Source organism: Hipposideros armiger, unplaced genomic scaffold (assembly GCF_001890085.2).
Source record: "Hipposideros armiger isolate ML-2016 unplaced genomic scaffold, ASM189008v1 scaffold_145, whole genome shotgun sequence".
In the NCBI taxonomy this organism is placed as follows: domain Eukaryota; kingdom Metazoa; phylum Chordata; class Mammalia; order Chiroptera; family Hipposideridae; genus Hipposideros; species Hipposideros armiger.
Genome location: NW_017731495.1, coordinates 2,756,928 through 2,774,195, shown reverse-complemented (window position 1 = coordinate 2,774,195; position 17,268 = coordinate 2,756,928). Strand labels below are relative to the sequence as shown.

At 34.2% G+C, this 17,268-nt stretch overlaps 1 protein-coding gene across 1 annotated transcript in view; it reads right to left on the bottom strand.

The window, feature by feature from the left end:
• The window catches only part of KIF18A (kinesin family member 18A), an 83,318-nt gene that overhangs the window by 20,999 nt on the left and 45,051 nt on the right, over nucleotides 1–17,268 (bottom strand). The window contains exon 13 of the mRNA XM_019650710.1: nucleotides 13,950–14,185. Within this exon, the coding sequence (XP_019506255.1) occupies nucleotides 13,950–14,185 (236 nt within the window). The remainder of the gene's footprint in view (nucleotides 1–13,949; nucleotides 14,186–17,268) is intronic.

The window sequence follows — 17,268 nt, the reverse complement described above, 5'->3', positions numbered from 1 at the left end:
CTTTCCCCCTCAACTTCTGGGATTTTTAAGGTATGTGATCAACTACTGGCAATGTAATAAAAGCAATACATCGGATATTTTCTTTGTTAATGAAATACAGACAAGTCTCACGAAGAAGTATATCAAAAATAAATTGCAGAAATTGACTGCTTGTACCTCAAGAGAAACATCTAAAAATGGACTTATTGGCTGTATTTCTTTAAGCTATTTAAGTCCACCTGTGAGCATAATCTAGCCTACTTGATTATTTCTATCTTTTCAATATTTCATTTCTCCAAGAAGTCTACTCCACAGATTTAGCTAAGGACTCTAAAATGTTTCCAGTAGAAAAAAAAACCAGTTGCTTCATGTCTATCTTTTTAAAAGTAGTTTTAAGAAGTGTCAGTATATTCTTACTTTTAAAAGATTTTAAAAAATAACATTTATTATTTATTATAAAAATTCCTTAAATAGGCCCTGGGATTAAATGTTACATATATTAACATATGTATATAAGTAATATTGTATTACATATAATATATGCAACTTCTTACATAATCTTGTGAATATACCAGGGTATTATATAATTTAAGATATATTTTACATAATATCTTAGTATATTAGCAAATCAGGGAACAAGAAATAAAATGATGGTGTAAAGAGCTAAATCTTTATCTCAGAATGAGAAGTTGATAATATCTAAACATAGATGAATGAAGAAACAACATATAAGCATACTGTCTAGAAATATTAGGTAAATACTGGAAGTTTGTTATCAGTCATCCAGCATGTATTTCAACAGAAAATAGAAAAAACTAAGTTGTTTCATGTCTATTTTCCTAAAGGTAGTTTTAAGAAATGTCAGTATATTTTTACTTTAAATTATTCTTTTAATTTTTATAAGAAATGCTCTTAAATTATTAATGATAAGTCACATGCAAATAATCAAATAATTTGAAACCAGATGCCTATCACAGAGGAAAAATAACTTAAAACCTACACATCAGTGTTTCTAGTAGCAAAAGTGCAAGGCCCAAGTAATATAACCCCTCACCGACTTTAACGATGACATTCCTATGTCATAGAAATCATGCAATTTAGCAATCTATATTTTTGTTTACTAAATTCCCACTTTAAAATGGTGGTCCTAATTCCTGAATAATTACAAACCACCAGGAAAGTCAGTGAGATCATCTCACACACAGAACCAGGATTTAGTACTAAATGATCTCAATGGTTATTTAAACTGTCTTACTTTATAATTTGTGGCTCACAGTAAGAAAGTGACATGCTCAAAGTCATAATATCAATTATATGTGCTGTTGGCAGAACTGAAGACTCTTGTTGATTTACCAGAGGGAAGTCAGGAAAAGAAACCAAGTAATACAAAGCAATAACATGTATAGTTATAGGGAAGACTTAAATATGTAAAATTTTCTTCAGAGACCCAAAAATATTTCATCACTCCAAAACTGAGATGCTATCATAAATGTGCATAAAAATTGATATCTTTATAATTTATATTGGGTTACATAAAATTAAAAGCCACCATGAAAGAAAGAAAAAAAATGTATCATATATGACAAAGGGGTTTAGAGCTCTTTTATGTGTATATATGTATGTGCGTGTTTGTGTGTGTGTGTGTGTGTGTGTGTGTGTGTGTGTGTGTGGTCAGATATCTATCTATCTATCTATCTATCTATCTATCTATCTATCATCTATCTCTTTTACAAAAATAAATAAAATGAAAAAATAACAGAAAAATAAGGCAAAGGAAATGAACAGGTAATTAATTCAGAATGAACTATGACTGAACAAAAACACATGAAGAAATGTTCACTATCATTACCCATTTATGGTGGTAGGCTGTATAGTTATAATAGTTCTGGAGAATAATTTGACAATGAATATCAAATGTTTAAAAAGGTACACACCTCTTGAATTGGCTATTTTACCTTTTAGGGGTTTAGCCTAAGGAAACAATTAGACAAGTTGCAAAATAAACACATACACACACAGGTTTTTCTTTTTCTAGCACTCATGTTAATATGTGAGTAAGGAGATATTTTGGGAAACTATGCTATATTAAAATTAGCTGGCAAAGTTCTAAAGTGAAATCAAATATTAATATATGTATTTCGATAAACACGTGTAGTCTACATATGATTGATACAATTACTCTACTAATAAAAAATTTGGATTCTTTTTAACAGCTTTGTGACTAATGGAATTCATAGTTGCAAATGATACAGGTGAATGAATTTTAACTACTTAAAAGGTATGTAACCTTATGGTACTACTGAAATAACCAAACTAATAAACATTTTACTATATACTCATAAGACACTATTGTAGATATTATAATATTAATGTCTATTCAGATAATATCAGTCATTTAAAATATTACAAAAAGAGAATATATTTTCCCATGTATTATGAATTGTTACAGTCCTTCAAATGAATTCAGCCCTCTGAGTAATAATAAATCAACCATAAATTTCTGGTGCTTGTCTCTTGTCTCCATGGGAAATAGGAGATACCATGTTTACCTCTCAATCTCGTTTTCCTAGTACTCAAACTTATTTAAGATGGGAGGAAAAAGATAATTCAAAGAATCTTTTAATTTACAGTAACATTTGCAGTTACAGACGAATAACTGAACATTGCCTGGTGTGCAAGACTAAAGGCTACGGAAATGTTCAGGCTACAAGCATGACTTCTGTTTATTGGTAATGATTACATTCTGTGGCCAAATGGAAAAGTATATGGACGATTTAGTTGATACACATTTTTGCTGCTTCATATTTATTATATAAGAAATTATTATAGAGATTTCCTATTTTTTAAATAAAATTTCCTTGTATTCAAGTAATTTTAGGGGAAACCTAAACTTACACTGGAAATCTATATTCAATCAGAGTATTGGCCTACAGTTGTACTAGTATCTTTGCTTTGATTGTACTTTAAGATAAAACCACTGACATGGGGTGCAAAATTTAGGAAAAGGAAAGGTTAGAGACAGAAATATTACTAAATGTGAGTTTCCAGATGGATAATGAGGAATTCTTGACTTTTCATTTAATGTCAGAAATTTTATCAGTTCCATAAATAAGCCCTGCTGCCAGCACCCCCATCCTGCATGGCACTCAGCGCACTTTCTGTTTTCCAGACCCAAAATAGGTGCATGTTTTACTCCAAGTCAACAGACATGTAGTTTAGAGGCAAAGATTTCAAGTCAAATATCTATCCCAAAATCAAGTACTCACACTGGTAAAGCATTAAAATTAACAAAATTTAAAAAGTTAGTTTCTTCTTAAATAAGCAGTAATATAGGCTTATTAATATAAGAAAAATAAAAATAGTCCATACAACAAACATATACAATACTATACCTTAGGATTTCTTTAATAACAAGTGTATAAGACATGTGTGAAGACAATTTAAAACTTTGCAGAGGAACATACAAGATGATATGAATATTGACAGACAAACTATTCTAGAAAGAGAAGATTTGATATGGAAAAATATGAAGACAAAAATTAATTTATAAATTTAAAAAAAGATTTAATTTCCTTAAAATTGGAAAAAGTTATTGTAAGACTAATTTTTTTAGTCAGGAACAGCCAAGAACATTAAAAAAAAAGACTAACAAAGGGGGACTAGCACAGTTATAGATAAAAAATTATAAGCCATCAGTTATTAAAATAACAAATAGCTCTAGGATAGAAAAAAAGGTAAAATAATAGGATAGAAATCCAATAAATATAATTATATATGACTACTTACTCTATGTAAAACAAGGGTGTCATAAGGATGAGTTGTCAATATACGATACAAGAATGACAGGTTCTTTAGAAAAAATTAAGTTAGATTCTTGCCTGTTATCTTATGTTAAATTAGGAGAAAATGGAAGTGAAAATTTAAAAACTTAAAGATGAAAGGCTTTTCAAGAAATGATTCCAAAGGCAGAGAGAGAGAGAGAGAGAGAGAGAGAGAGAGAGAGAGAGAGAGAGAGAGAGAGAGAGAGAAGCTATTTTGTTACATAAAAGTTTTACAATTTCAGTATTAAACAAGACATTTCAAACAAAGAGTAAATGATAAACTTGAAAATACCTTTGCAACATGCATCTTACAGGAAAGAGTTAATGTCTCTTGATGATCTCACTCAGTCCTATGACTTGAAATATCATCTAAATGTTAACAACTCTCAAATTTATATTTCAATTTAGACTTCTCCCCTGAACTCCAGATTCTTATATCCAACTGCTTACATGACATCTCCACTTGGATGCACCTTAGACAAATTAAAATGCCTCAAACTGAAGTCCTCATCTTCTACCACCCCCACCCTAGAAACCAGTTCCACCTGAAGTCTTCCCTATCTCTTTTAAGATGACTTGATTCTTTCAGTTGCTAAGTTGAAAAGTATTAAGAGTCATCCTTGACCTTTCTTTCTCTCACATCCCAAATCCAATTTGTCAGGAAATCCTGTTAGCACTTCCTTTGAAATATATTAGAATCTGACCACTTCTCAACAACTCCCACTGCTACCAACCTGGTCTGCGGCACCACCATCTTTTAATTGGGTTATTGAAGTAGTCTCCTGTTTCAATCTTTGCCATACTACAGTCTATTTTCAACACAGTAGCCAGAAGGATGTTTTTAAAACATGACTGAAATATATTATTTTTCTGCTCAGATCATGCCATGGTCTCTGTTTTGTTCAGGGTAAAAGCCTAAGTTCTTATAATGACTAAGTGATCTGCCTTCCCCTTCCCTTTATCTCCATGATCTCATCACTGTCTACCTTCTTTCTCTTTTCCTCTGTATCAGCAATTACACGTCCTTCTTGCCATTCCTTGAATATACAATCCTTGAATATACATTCCTTGAATATATAATCTGTGTTAGAGATTTTGCTTTGCTTGGTCTTTCTACCTAAAAATGACTCTTCTCCCAGGTATTCACATGGCTAACTCTGTGAGCGCCGTCAAGTTTTATCAGTGAGGCCTTCCCAGACCATGCTGTTTAAAGGAGTAGTTTCTCCCAAATCCTACTCTTGAACTCCATTTATTTCTTTTTCCATAGCATGCACCACCTTCTAAGATTCTGTTCAATTTACTTATTATATTTATTGTCTTTCTCCTGCACTAGAATGTAAGCTCCACGAGGGTGAGAAAGTTCGCTTTGTATTTTGATGTATCCTTAGCATCAGATAAATGCCTGGCACATAGTAAAAGTTAAATAAATATCATTGAATGAATGAATAAATATCGGTACCGTAACCTCTTGTAAATAAGTAATACTTTTTACAAAAGATGACTATGCCAGAAAAATGTTTAAATGACTTAGGTCATTCATAGAAAACAGATTCTTAAATAGATGAAAAAAAAATATGGAGCTATATTATGTATTAGTAAACAAAAGAAAAATGAAAAGATAATGTTTATGACTATTAAACTGGCAAAGAATCAGTAAGTAATTAGTAAAGACAAAACAGGGAGCGAGAACCTCAGATTTAAAAAATTGAACAGATACATCAACCAATGACAAAGTATGGGCATTCTTTGGGTACCAATGTGAGAAAACTATAAACAAAGAAATCATTTATGAGACGACGAGGGAATTTGAATACTGACTAGATATTTGATGATATTAGGTATGAAGAGGGCATTGTGTTTTCTTTTAGAGACACTAAGATGCAAATGGAAGAAATGATACGCTGCCAGAGAGTTCCTTCAGAATAAATCCAGTGTGCATGTAGATGGAGTGCAGAAAGCAGATCGAGTTCTCAAGACTAGCCATGAGATAATTCTTAAAGTTAAGCGACTAGTGCATGGGCTCATTATAGTATTCTTTGGACTTCTATGTGTGTTTGAAATGGTTTTATAAAAATTAAAAATTGAAAATATTTTAATACCGAAAGCTGGTGAGGCTAAAAGGAGAAAAGAGCTCATTTTCCTACACTGCTGAAGAGAGTTAAAGTTGGTACCATCATATAGGGGGAATTTCTTGGCAATATATATTATAAACTTAAAAAAAAAATGTGCTTATTTTTTGAGTCAGAAATCCATTTCTAGGAATTCATTATAGGAATAATCAGACATGATCACCAGGATAAATATATATATTTGCTTAATGCAATATTATTTATAATAATAAAAATTTATTAAACAACCTAAATGCCTAATAGAGTAAATTAATTATGGTTAATCCCATCAGACTTTCAAAAACACAGTGCATATTTTAGATACAGAGAATTCCGTGGAGCTAGTAAACACTCTGTAACGGTCCCTAAAGCACCAGAAAAAAATTCATATCCCACAGCATTTAATATTTTTGAAATATAACAGCAAAACCACTTGACATTACCCATTTACAAGAGCATAGGAAAAAGTCAGTATACCTGTGTAAACTTAAGATTAATCAAACCCATTTGACGTATGTTTTGCTTAAGTTAAAGCACTTCAATTTTACTTCTAAAATTTGTTAAGACTATCATTTATAGTATAATTTTGCAATGTATGCTATCTTGGTATTGCTTCATGTCGTCAGAAATGCAAACATAAATTTTACTACTTATACTTTTTAAAATGAACTCCAATATTCTAAAGAGCAAGAAAAATCAGTATTTATAAGTGGCCTCAGTTTATACCCCTTCCCTATTATTCATCTTTGAATCTTTATTCATAATGAATATAAAATACATAATTCAGGGAATAGACAAGACTTACTAGGCAAATAATCTATAAAATCATGTGAACAAAATGTTAAAACAACAAACTAAGAAGAGGCATAACAAAACAAAACTCACCTTTTGATACATTTTCAAAAGAAAATACATATTTATATAACGTAACATTTTAATAGTCTTTCCTTTTGAAAAGCCTATGAAAAGGAATGAAAAGCCAAATAAATGTTTTGTTTTACTGCTGACAAGTATAGGCTATGAAATTACACTGTAAGTGAAATATGGATTTTTAAATAAGGAATAATGACTATCATATAGCAGGTGGTCAGTATTTCTCCATCTTGGTGTTAAAACCATATTTCCTCTCCAACATCTTGAATACATTATATGGAAAGAATTAAGGCCCAAAAGGTCCCAGAGAATCTGAAAAAAATCTTCAGTTTTCTTTTCAAAGCTCTCAACTAGGTCAGTTCCAATACTGATAATGCTTACTGAAAAGAAAAACTACCTACCTATCATCTATTCTGTCTATCTGTCTCTCTATCTATCTATCTATCATCTATCATCTATTTAGCTATCATCTATCAATCTATCTTTCTGTCATCTAGCTATCTATCAATCTATCATCTATCTATCATCTATTCCTCTATCATCTATCTATCTATCTACCATCTATCTATCTATCTATCTATCTATCTATCTATCTATCTATCTATCTATCTATCTATCTCCAACTTCCCTGTGATCTTAATGTACAAATATAACATAAGGAACTTAATAATAGAGATATAGCTCTTTCAGACCAACCTGTCTACTGAAGACAACTGAAAAATCTGGACAAAATATGAAAGACAAATGCTTTGAAGGCACAGGAGAGCTAGCAAGATTGTGAAGAATTGTAGGCAAGTATTAGGAGGTAGGTGGAGGGCAGAAAGGAAATCTCTGCATTTACAGGTTATTTTCCCCATGGGGTTGTTTACTGATGCTGAAGGAGGTGGCAGAAATGCTTAGCGACATTGTTGAGAGCTTTGTAGGTCTGGGGTGCTGAAACCAGAATTCATGGCCTACTGAAAGGAATTTCTCATAAGCCCCCCTTGCTTTGAGTTGGGACTGTGAACAGCTAAACTCTAGAAGGTAAATCAGGGTTGGCAGGCCCTCGCAGAAGCAGCAGTTCAGTTTCAAATGATCTCAGTCTCTAAAATTGGACTGAAGTGATTTTGGATTGCTAGTGCCATCAGGAGCCTAGAAGAAGCAAATGTAAATCCTCCCTGAAGGAAGACATTATAATAAGAAGCCTCAAAGTATTTCTATAAACAATTCTGCAAATACATGTCTGATAAGTAAAAAATTAGCATGCATTTAAGAAATGAAATCATGTGAATGAAAACCAGCAGAAAGACATAACAGAAACAGGCCCAGAGGGTTCCAGACTTGGAACTTTTCAGACACAGACCTTAAAATAATTACACCCATGTGGTCAGTGAGAAGTTTGCAAAGAAATAGAAAATATAGGGGCCGGACAAGTGGCTCAGTTGGTTAAGAGCTTGCTCAAGAATGCGAGCTCTGAGCAACAGAGTCGCTGGTTCGATTCCCACATGGGCCAGTGAGCTGTGCCTGAGCTGAGCTGCCGCTGAGCTGCCAACAGGTCTCAGCTGGTGAGAGCATGTGCTCCTAACAAGAAGACTGCCTGTTCGAGATGGTGGGCTATGCCCACCTGCAACTAAAGATTGAACTCGGCACCTTGAGCTGAGCTGCCAACTGGGTGGCTCAAGGGATAGAGCGCGCCCTCTTAACAACAAGGCTGCTGGTTCGACTCCTGCATGGGATGGTGGCCACGCCCACCCGCAATTAATTGAACACAGCACCTTGAGCTGAGCGGCACAACTGGAGTTGGAGCTGAGCTTGCTGCGCCCTCCACAACTAAGGTTGAAGGACAACAACTTGGCTGTTCCCCTTCCCCAATTCCCTATCACTGTCCCCCTCCCCCAATTCCCCAATAAAATCTAAAAAAAAAAAAAAGAAAGAAACGGAAACTATAAAAAGAATCGAATGGAAATTCTAGAACTGAACTATAATTGAAATTAAGAACTTGATGGATTTAAGAACCACTTGACATGGAATGAAAAAATAAACTACAGAATATGTGAAAGAAATTTCCAGGGAGAGAAAAAACAATGAAAAGCAGGGGAAATTAAAAGGCGTGGATAAGACAATGAGAAGTTACTATGCAATAAAACTAGAGTTCCAGAAGTAGAGGAGAGAGCAAAAGTGGCAGAAATAATATTTGAAAATATAATGTTTAAGAACTTTCGAAAACTAATGAAAGATAACTCATACACAAAGTCAGAAAGGTCTGTGAACCCAAGCAGGAGAAGGAGAAACTAAGTGACATAGGCACAATATAGCAAAACTACGAAAACCCCAAGAAATACAAAGAGAAAATAATTTAGGAAGGCAGAAGTCAGATTACATTCAAAGGAGCAACACTTAAGAATGAAAGCTGTCTTCAACAGCAAATACCAAAGCCGGAAGATAATAAAATGATATTTTTAAAGTGCTAAAAGAAAAGCACACTAAACTGAAATTCTATACCCAGCAAAATAGTCTTTAAGAAAGGAAAGTAAAATATACATCCTCACATGCATAAAAATTAAGAAAATTCATCATCAGCATACCCACTGTAAAAGAAATACAAAACATTCTTTAAATAAAAGAAAAATTGTCTTGGATGAAGATGCAGAGATGTTGAAAAGATGTAGAACAAAAAGAGGAACTGTGAACATTGACTGTATAGACAATACAAATAATATCCTATGGGTTTAAAATATACAGAAAAATAAAGTACATTTTAACAATGGTATATATGTCAGGAGAGAGGTTAAAGGAGTTAAAGAAAAATAAGTTTCTAGCACTGTCTGAGAAGGGGGTGGAAGTAACAAATAGTTACTTTGATAAATAGACTTTGATAGGGCAAGGATACATGTTACCCAAAACGTGAATTACTAAAAGAATATAAACAGAATATATAGTTTCCCAGCTCATGGAGGTGAAAAAATGGCATATTAAATATTACTCCATCATTTTAAAGGAAAGCTCAAAAGAAAAGGAATTTAGAATAAGTAGAACGATTAGAAAGCAAATCAAAACATGGTAGATTTAAACCTAGCTATCAATAAATTGAAGTAGATTAACTAAAATATAAAGATTGATAAATGGAACAAAAAGGCAAAATCCAATTATGTGTTTATAAGAGACACATTTGAAATAAATATAAGATTATAAAAAGGCTCAATGTAAAATAATTGGAAAAAGGATAAAACATAAAAACAGTAGGCAAAAGGAAAGTGGGGTAGCTATATTAATATAAACAAAATAAACCTAAAGTTAAGAAAAACTACTAAAAGAAGGGCATCTTATAATAAAAAAAAATTAAGAATTCTGAAATATATAAATGTAAAAATACAATTTCAATAAAAGACATGAACAAGCCTTTCTTTCTAGAAGATGTCCATGCCTCAGCCCCTGGCTCCTGTGAATGTGACATTACATGGCAAAAGGAATTTTGTAGATGTAACTGAGGTTGTGGAATTTTAAGGCAGGGAGATTATCCTAGATTATCCAGTAGGCCAAATCTAATCATATGAGTACTTAAAGCAAAGAACTTTCTCTAACTGTATGAGTAGGCGGTAGATATGAGGCAGAAGGGAAGGTCAGAGAGATTCAAAGCATGAGAATGATTAGACCTGCCTTTGTTGGACTAGAAGATGAAGTGATGAAGAGGGCCACGTGCCAGGGAATATGGGTAACGTCTAGAAAGTTAGAATGACCCCTGGCCAATAGCCAACATGAGAACACAGACCTCAGCCTTACAGCCACATAGGACTTAATTCTGCTAACAACCAGGATGAGTCTAGAAGCACATTCTCCACTAGAGCCTTCAAATAAGAGACTCAGCTGGCTGACACCTTAATTTTGGCCTGTGAAACTCTACACAGATTAACCAATTGATCCTGCTGGACTTCTGACATACAGAACTCTGAGATAAATCGATGTTATATTAAGTTAATATGTTTATGTTAATACGTTAGGGCAGCAATAGAAAACTGATACAAAAGAGAAAAATCCACTGTAATAGAGGGAATTTTTAATAGGTCTCCTTGGCATATGATAGAACATAAATTAAAACAAAGTCAGTAAGAAAAAGATTTGAAGAACACAACCAATATGACCTAACTGACTTATATAGAATATTACAACTAATGGCTGCAAAAGATACTCTTTAAAAGCATACTTGAGACATTTATACTAGCTAACTACATGTTGGGTGTAAAGAAAGTCTTCACAAACTTCAAAGGATTAAAATCATACAAAATATTTTCTCTAAATACAATTCCATTAAGCTAGAAATCAATAGTTTAAAAATAGGCTGGAATTTGCCATAGCTTTCTGATATTATAAAATGCTTCATAGGTCAAAGAAGAAATTATAACAGATATCAGAAAATATTTTGAACTAAATAATAATGAAAAATATTATGTACCAAAATATGTGGATGAAGTGAAAGCTGTGTTTAAAGGTAAATAAATCTATGGACACATATGCATAAATAAGAAAAACCAGAGGCTGCAAAACGTTATTCTCTGGGGCATTTGAAATCTTGCTCCCTGGCATATGTTGTCAGCTTGGCTCAAATATGTCTTATAAAAAGTAAAAAAAAAAGAAAAACAGGTAAAAATTAATGAGCAAACATTCATCTTTATAAGTTAGAAATGAAAACAGCAACATAAACCTAGTGAAAGTAGAAGAAAATAAAAATAAGAGCAAAGAGCAGATACAATGAAACAGAAAACAAACATCCAAAAAAAAACCAGACAGGGCCGGCGGAGTGGCGCGTTGGTTAAGAGCTGGCTTGGGACGCCAGAGGGCCCCGGTTCAGTTCCCACATGAGGGCCAGTGACACTGCCTTCCACAGCTAAGATGCTGAACAACAGCTCAACCTGGAGCTGGGCTGCCGTGAGTCGCAGGCAACGGTGTAGGCTGCGGCCCCTGTGGCAGTGGGTTGCCATGGGCTACCACGTGTAGCCAGCAGCCAGCGTGAGCGGCCAGCAGCCGCAGTGAGCTGCCGTCCAGAAGCCGGTGACTGATCTGCCTCTCCCGGGAAGAGTGCAATGATGGTGCCAACTTGGGCCAGTGAAGTAACGTCCTCCACAACTAGGCTGATGAACAAAAGGACAGCAACTTGTCTGTTCCCCTTCCCCCAATTCCCCAGCGCTGTTCCCATCCCCCAATTCCCTAATAAAAATCTTTAAAACAAACAAACAAACAAACAAAACAGACAATAATTTAGTGGTTACTAGAGGGTAAGGGCCATGGGGTGTGTGTGTGTGTGGTGGGGGGTGGTAGAAGAGGGAAAAGGGGGGTCAAATATTTGGTGAGGGAAGGAAAACTGACTCTGGGTGGTGAACACACAATGTAATATATAGACGATGTATTATATAATTGTACACTTGAAACTTATGTAACTTTAATAACCAATGTCACCCCAATAAATTTAATAAAAAAAAAAAAAAAAAAGAAAACAAACATCCAAGAGAAAAAAAACAAAAAGCTATGAGTTTTTGTTTCTTCATTTGTTTGTCTTGTTCCGCTATTCAGTTCTATATACCACATCCCAATTAAAAAAAAAAAAAGCAGACATTTGAGTGACAGTTCTGACAGGAAAGGATAATACTAAAAGAAATAAAATCAAACACATAAATTATAGAAATTTGCCTCATCCCCTCTTAAAATCTATAGACATAATATCAATGATGGAAAACAGCAATAGTTGCCAATAGGCGAAACTGGGTAACTTGTGGAAGTTGGAAAGCAGATGGACGAGATCAATGGAAGAACTAGAAGAGAAAAATAAGGACTCCAAGTATCATATATATATGAGAACTGCTTTTCCCCAATCTGTGAACTTAGAAAAAAAGACTGGGAAATGGGCTATGAGACAACTATCAACAATAATTAGCAGGTCCACAGATTTACCGTGGTATTGTATTGTAAGCATTGGAAACAAAGAAAAGTAGAGTGGGCCTTGGGAAGATCTAGACTTCCACAAAGACTGAAAAGTTTAGAGGTCAAAGAGAGGAGCAGGAGGGGAGCTGTAACCAGAAGCAAAACTCTAAACACTCCAAACAAACAACCCCCAAACTCCCAAACAAACCAATAAAAAAAACTCCACCAATTCAAATGAGCAAAGGATACACCAGAGAAGATAAAACATCAGTAATAATCGGAGAGTTGCAAATTTCAAAAGAATATACGTTAGTCTAGTGTTGCTGTTATTATTTTGGGTTAAGGTAAAGACAAAACAGAAAAGTTTTGAAAGTTTGACAGATTACTTATTTTTTTAAAAAAATTTTTGTCCTCTGACTCAGCAAATCAGTTTCTAGGAATCAAGTACACATGCACAAATGTGAATATACAGGCATGCTCTCTGATGCGCTCTTCATCAAAAGAACAGTGGTTAAGTAAATTATGGGGCATCTATTTTCTGGATTCTCACAACTGTTAAAAGAAGTAAGGTAGATTCATTATGTATGTACCTTAAAAATGTTCATAATAAACTAAATAAATAGTTGTAGATCAGTATACATAATGTGCTAGTATTCACATGAAACCCGACAAAGAGCTAAAGAGTTAGATTATCTAACACAAGTTCTCTCTCTGCAAAGATAATCAAACTATTAACAGCATTCATCTCTGAGATAGGACACTAGGTTGGGGCTCTAGGGAAAGTCCGAGAGAGCATCCTACTTCTATATGTATCTCTATACTGTCAGAAATTGTTTTAACCAAAATTATATGTTAATTTTGCAATTAAAATGTCCCATGCACACTTTTATGAGGAGAGATATTAAATGATCTGCCAATAGAAAAACAGTAAATTCTACAGTTAAGAACAGCTTATTATATAAGAATTAATATTCTTAATTAAAATCTTCAGTCCACAATAGAGGTTACATTTTAAAGAAAGATGGAAGAAAAATTAGTCTATCAAAAATGGGCAAAATAACTTAAAGGTTTTATTGCTAGTTATGTAGAATATCAAGCATACTTGCTCTTAGACCTTTGAAAGATTATTGAAATGATTCCGAAGCTAATCTCCCCACTAATTCTCACAAAATCGCCAAACCTGTTAAAAAACAAACTGTTCTTTAGATTGATATATAAAGGAGACTGCTCTTTAGAAATGTCATTATTTACTTAATAAAATAAAAGCTGTACTTACAACAGGATATAGACTGAACTGGAGCAAGTTGTGGGAAGGTCATAAGAACAGAAACTTCTGGTAAATCGTCTTGTTTGGTATGTTCAGTAGTTTGATCAGCCCAGACAACCACTTTTTTCCTCTCCACTAAATGTTCAACTTCTTTGAAGTCAGACTCAAAATCAGCATTTGACAGGCCAGCTTCTTTTAATGCACAATACTGTTTCCTTAGGGTTGGTAGTAAAGCATTCAATACTCTATATATAAAAAGTGACAAGAGACAGATAGTAAATTTTAAATACATTATTATAGTTCTATGTAACATCCAAAGCGTTAGCAGATCATGAAAATGATTCCCCACATATATTTTTCTCTTAGAATATTTTAATCAAATATTTCAACATACTCTTAATACATTAAGTACAAAGTGGGAAGAATCTTGGATGAGAATTACAAGCACCAGAGTGTAGTCTCAGGTAGCTTTCACTTGCTTCTGCAGTAATACCTTGGTTTGCGAGCATAATTTGTTCCAGAAACAAACTACTCGTATTGCAAGACATTGCCTGTTTACCACATTAAAATGTATTAGAAATGTTTGCTCGTCTTGTGGAACACTTGCAAACCACGTTATTTGCAATCAATCCAAGGCTTTACTGTATATGATCTTGGGTAAAGCACAACTGAGGTTTCTCCTCTATTACGAGGGGATCAATTAGACAGCCATTACTTACAATAGATTATTTTGAGAACTAAACGAGTTAAATACATACAAAAGCTTTTTGCAAAGCATAATGTGATTTATAAACCAAATATATTGTTGTTATTGTTACTAAATATCATGGGATTGAAATGAAAAATTAATACTCTGTCAACTGATGAGACTCATTTTAGGTATGCAATATTTAAAACATAACAACAACAAAAGAACAAAACAACTTTCTTTTCAGTTAGCTCATCATGAGTTAAGGCAACGGCTTTTAAAGCTGTTCCCAGGGATTCCAAGGAGAAAAGCAGTGGACAAGGATGGTGGGGGGTGGGGAACCCATGGGGTACTGGGTTCTTGGCTCTGATTCAAAATCTTCCCTCTTGGTGTCATCAGAGCAGTGCTGCATGTATCTTTGAATGTATTAGACCTCCATGTAAGTGTTCACTGAAGAAATGCCACAGTTAAATAGCTATACATTTATATACTCAATCAATGGCTCCTAACTTTTAAATCAAGGAAGATGTCAAATGACATGGATGGCATTGAAATGATGCAGTCCTAGTGTTCCAGTTACAACATCCAAAAGAACAGGGCCATTCGAAGTATGGATAGGTCAGTGGGAAAAGAACAGGCATTAATTGTAACACAAAAGGAAATAATTGCTCTATTATCTAGGAGTCTTAAATATTTAGATAGCAGTACAAATAAATAGTCTGTGACACTTTTCTTTTTGGTAAGGGTGGGGTGTACTCCATGTACGCCAAGTAGGTGACAGCTGCAGGAAAAACTCATTAATCAGAAAGTCAATAAAAACCATTATTTATTGAGCATCGATACGAATCAGGTACTATGCAGAGGCGTCAACACAGCAGGCCTGAGGCTGCTATTCTTAGAAACGCTTGCTAGCAAGGTTGGCCCTTGGCTGTCATCTTGAACCTTGGATTTTGACAGGGTTCTCATCATTTTCAGAACTGATAAAAGTGGCTTACTGTGCTTAAACTGTGTGTACAAACAATGTGGTTCATGCTGAACAACTGCTGTCCTTCTGGAAGGTCTGGAATTTTGGCACATGTGAGGCAGAAGGTGCCTATGTGACCAGCTACCAATAAAAACCCAGGGCATTAAGTGTCTGTCTAATGAGATTCCAAAGTCGGCAGCATTTCAGATGTGTTGTCACAAATTATTGCTGGAGGACTTAAGCACATCCTGTGTGGGTCCCCTGGAGAGGACACTTGAAAGCTTGCATCTGGTTTCCTTTGGACTTTACTCCATTTTCCCTTTCCTTTTGCTGATTTTGTATTGTATGCTTGTGCTTTTGCTTTAATAAATCATAACAAAGGGATGGGTCCTGTGAATCATTCTAGTAAATCATCAAATCTAGAGGTGGTCATAGAAAATCAGAACAGATGTATGTTTGATTGAATGTATTTATACATTATTTTTTTATTCGATATGTGTATATATTGTAAAATCATCGCCACATCAAATCAGTGAACATTCATCACCATACAGTTACAGAATTTCTTTCCTTGTGATAAGAACTTTTAAAATCTCCTTTTAGCAACTTTCAAATATGCCATACAGTACTGTTAAGTACAGTTGCCATGCTGTACATTATCCCCATGACTTATTTATTTTATAACTGGAAGTTTGTACCTTGTGACTCCCTTCACTTATTCTGTCCATGCTTCACCCTCAGCCTCTGGCAACCAGCAATCTGTACTCTTTATGAGTTTTTTTTTTTTTTGATTATACATATAAGTGAGATCATTTTGCATTTGTCTTTCCCTGTCTGACTTATTTCACCTACCATAACGCCCTCAAGGTCCATCCATATTTTTGCAAATGGCAAGATTTCATTCATTTTTATGGCTAAGTAATATTCGAGTGTGTGTGTGTGTGTGTGTAACTTTTCCTTATCCATTCATCTGTTGATGGATACTTAGGTTGTTTCCACATCCTGGTTATTGTAAATAATACTGTAATAAATACGGGAGGGAGCATATATCTTTTCTAATTACTGTTATCCTTTTCTCTAGGTAAATATCTAGAAGTAGAATTGCTGGATTACATGGCAGCTTTATTTCTAATTTCTTAAGTAAACTCTATACTGTTTTCAATACTGGCTGCACCAATTTACATTCCCAACCAACAGTGCATAGGGGATGCCTTTTTATCCATATCCTCACCAATACTTTATTTCTTGTCTTTTTGTCATAGCCATTCTAACAAGTGTGAGGTGACATCGCATTTTGGCTACGATTTGCATTTCCCTGATGACTAGTGATGTTGAGTGCCTTTTCATGAATCTGTTGGTCATCTGTGTATCTTCTTTGGAAAGATGTCTATTTAGATCCTCTGCCCATTTTTAAATCATATTGTTTGTTTTTTTGCTATTGAGTTGAATTTATATATTTTGGATATTAGCCCCTTGTCATATAATGATTTGCAAATATTTTCTCCCAGTAGGTAGGTTGGTTTGCTTTAGCTGTGTGGAAGCTTCTTAGTTTGATTAGTGCCAGTTGTTTATTTTTGCTTTCATTGCCTTTGCTTTTGCTGTCAACTTCAAAAAAATGTCGCCAAGTCTGATGTCAAAGGAGATTACTACCCCTATATTCTTCCAGGAGTTTTATG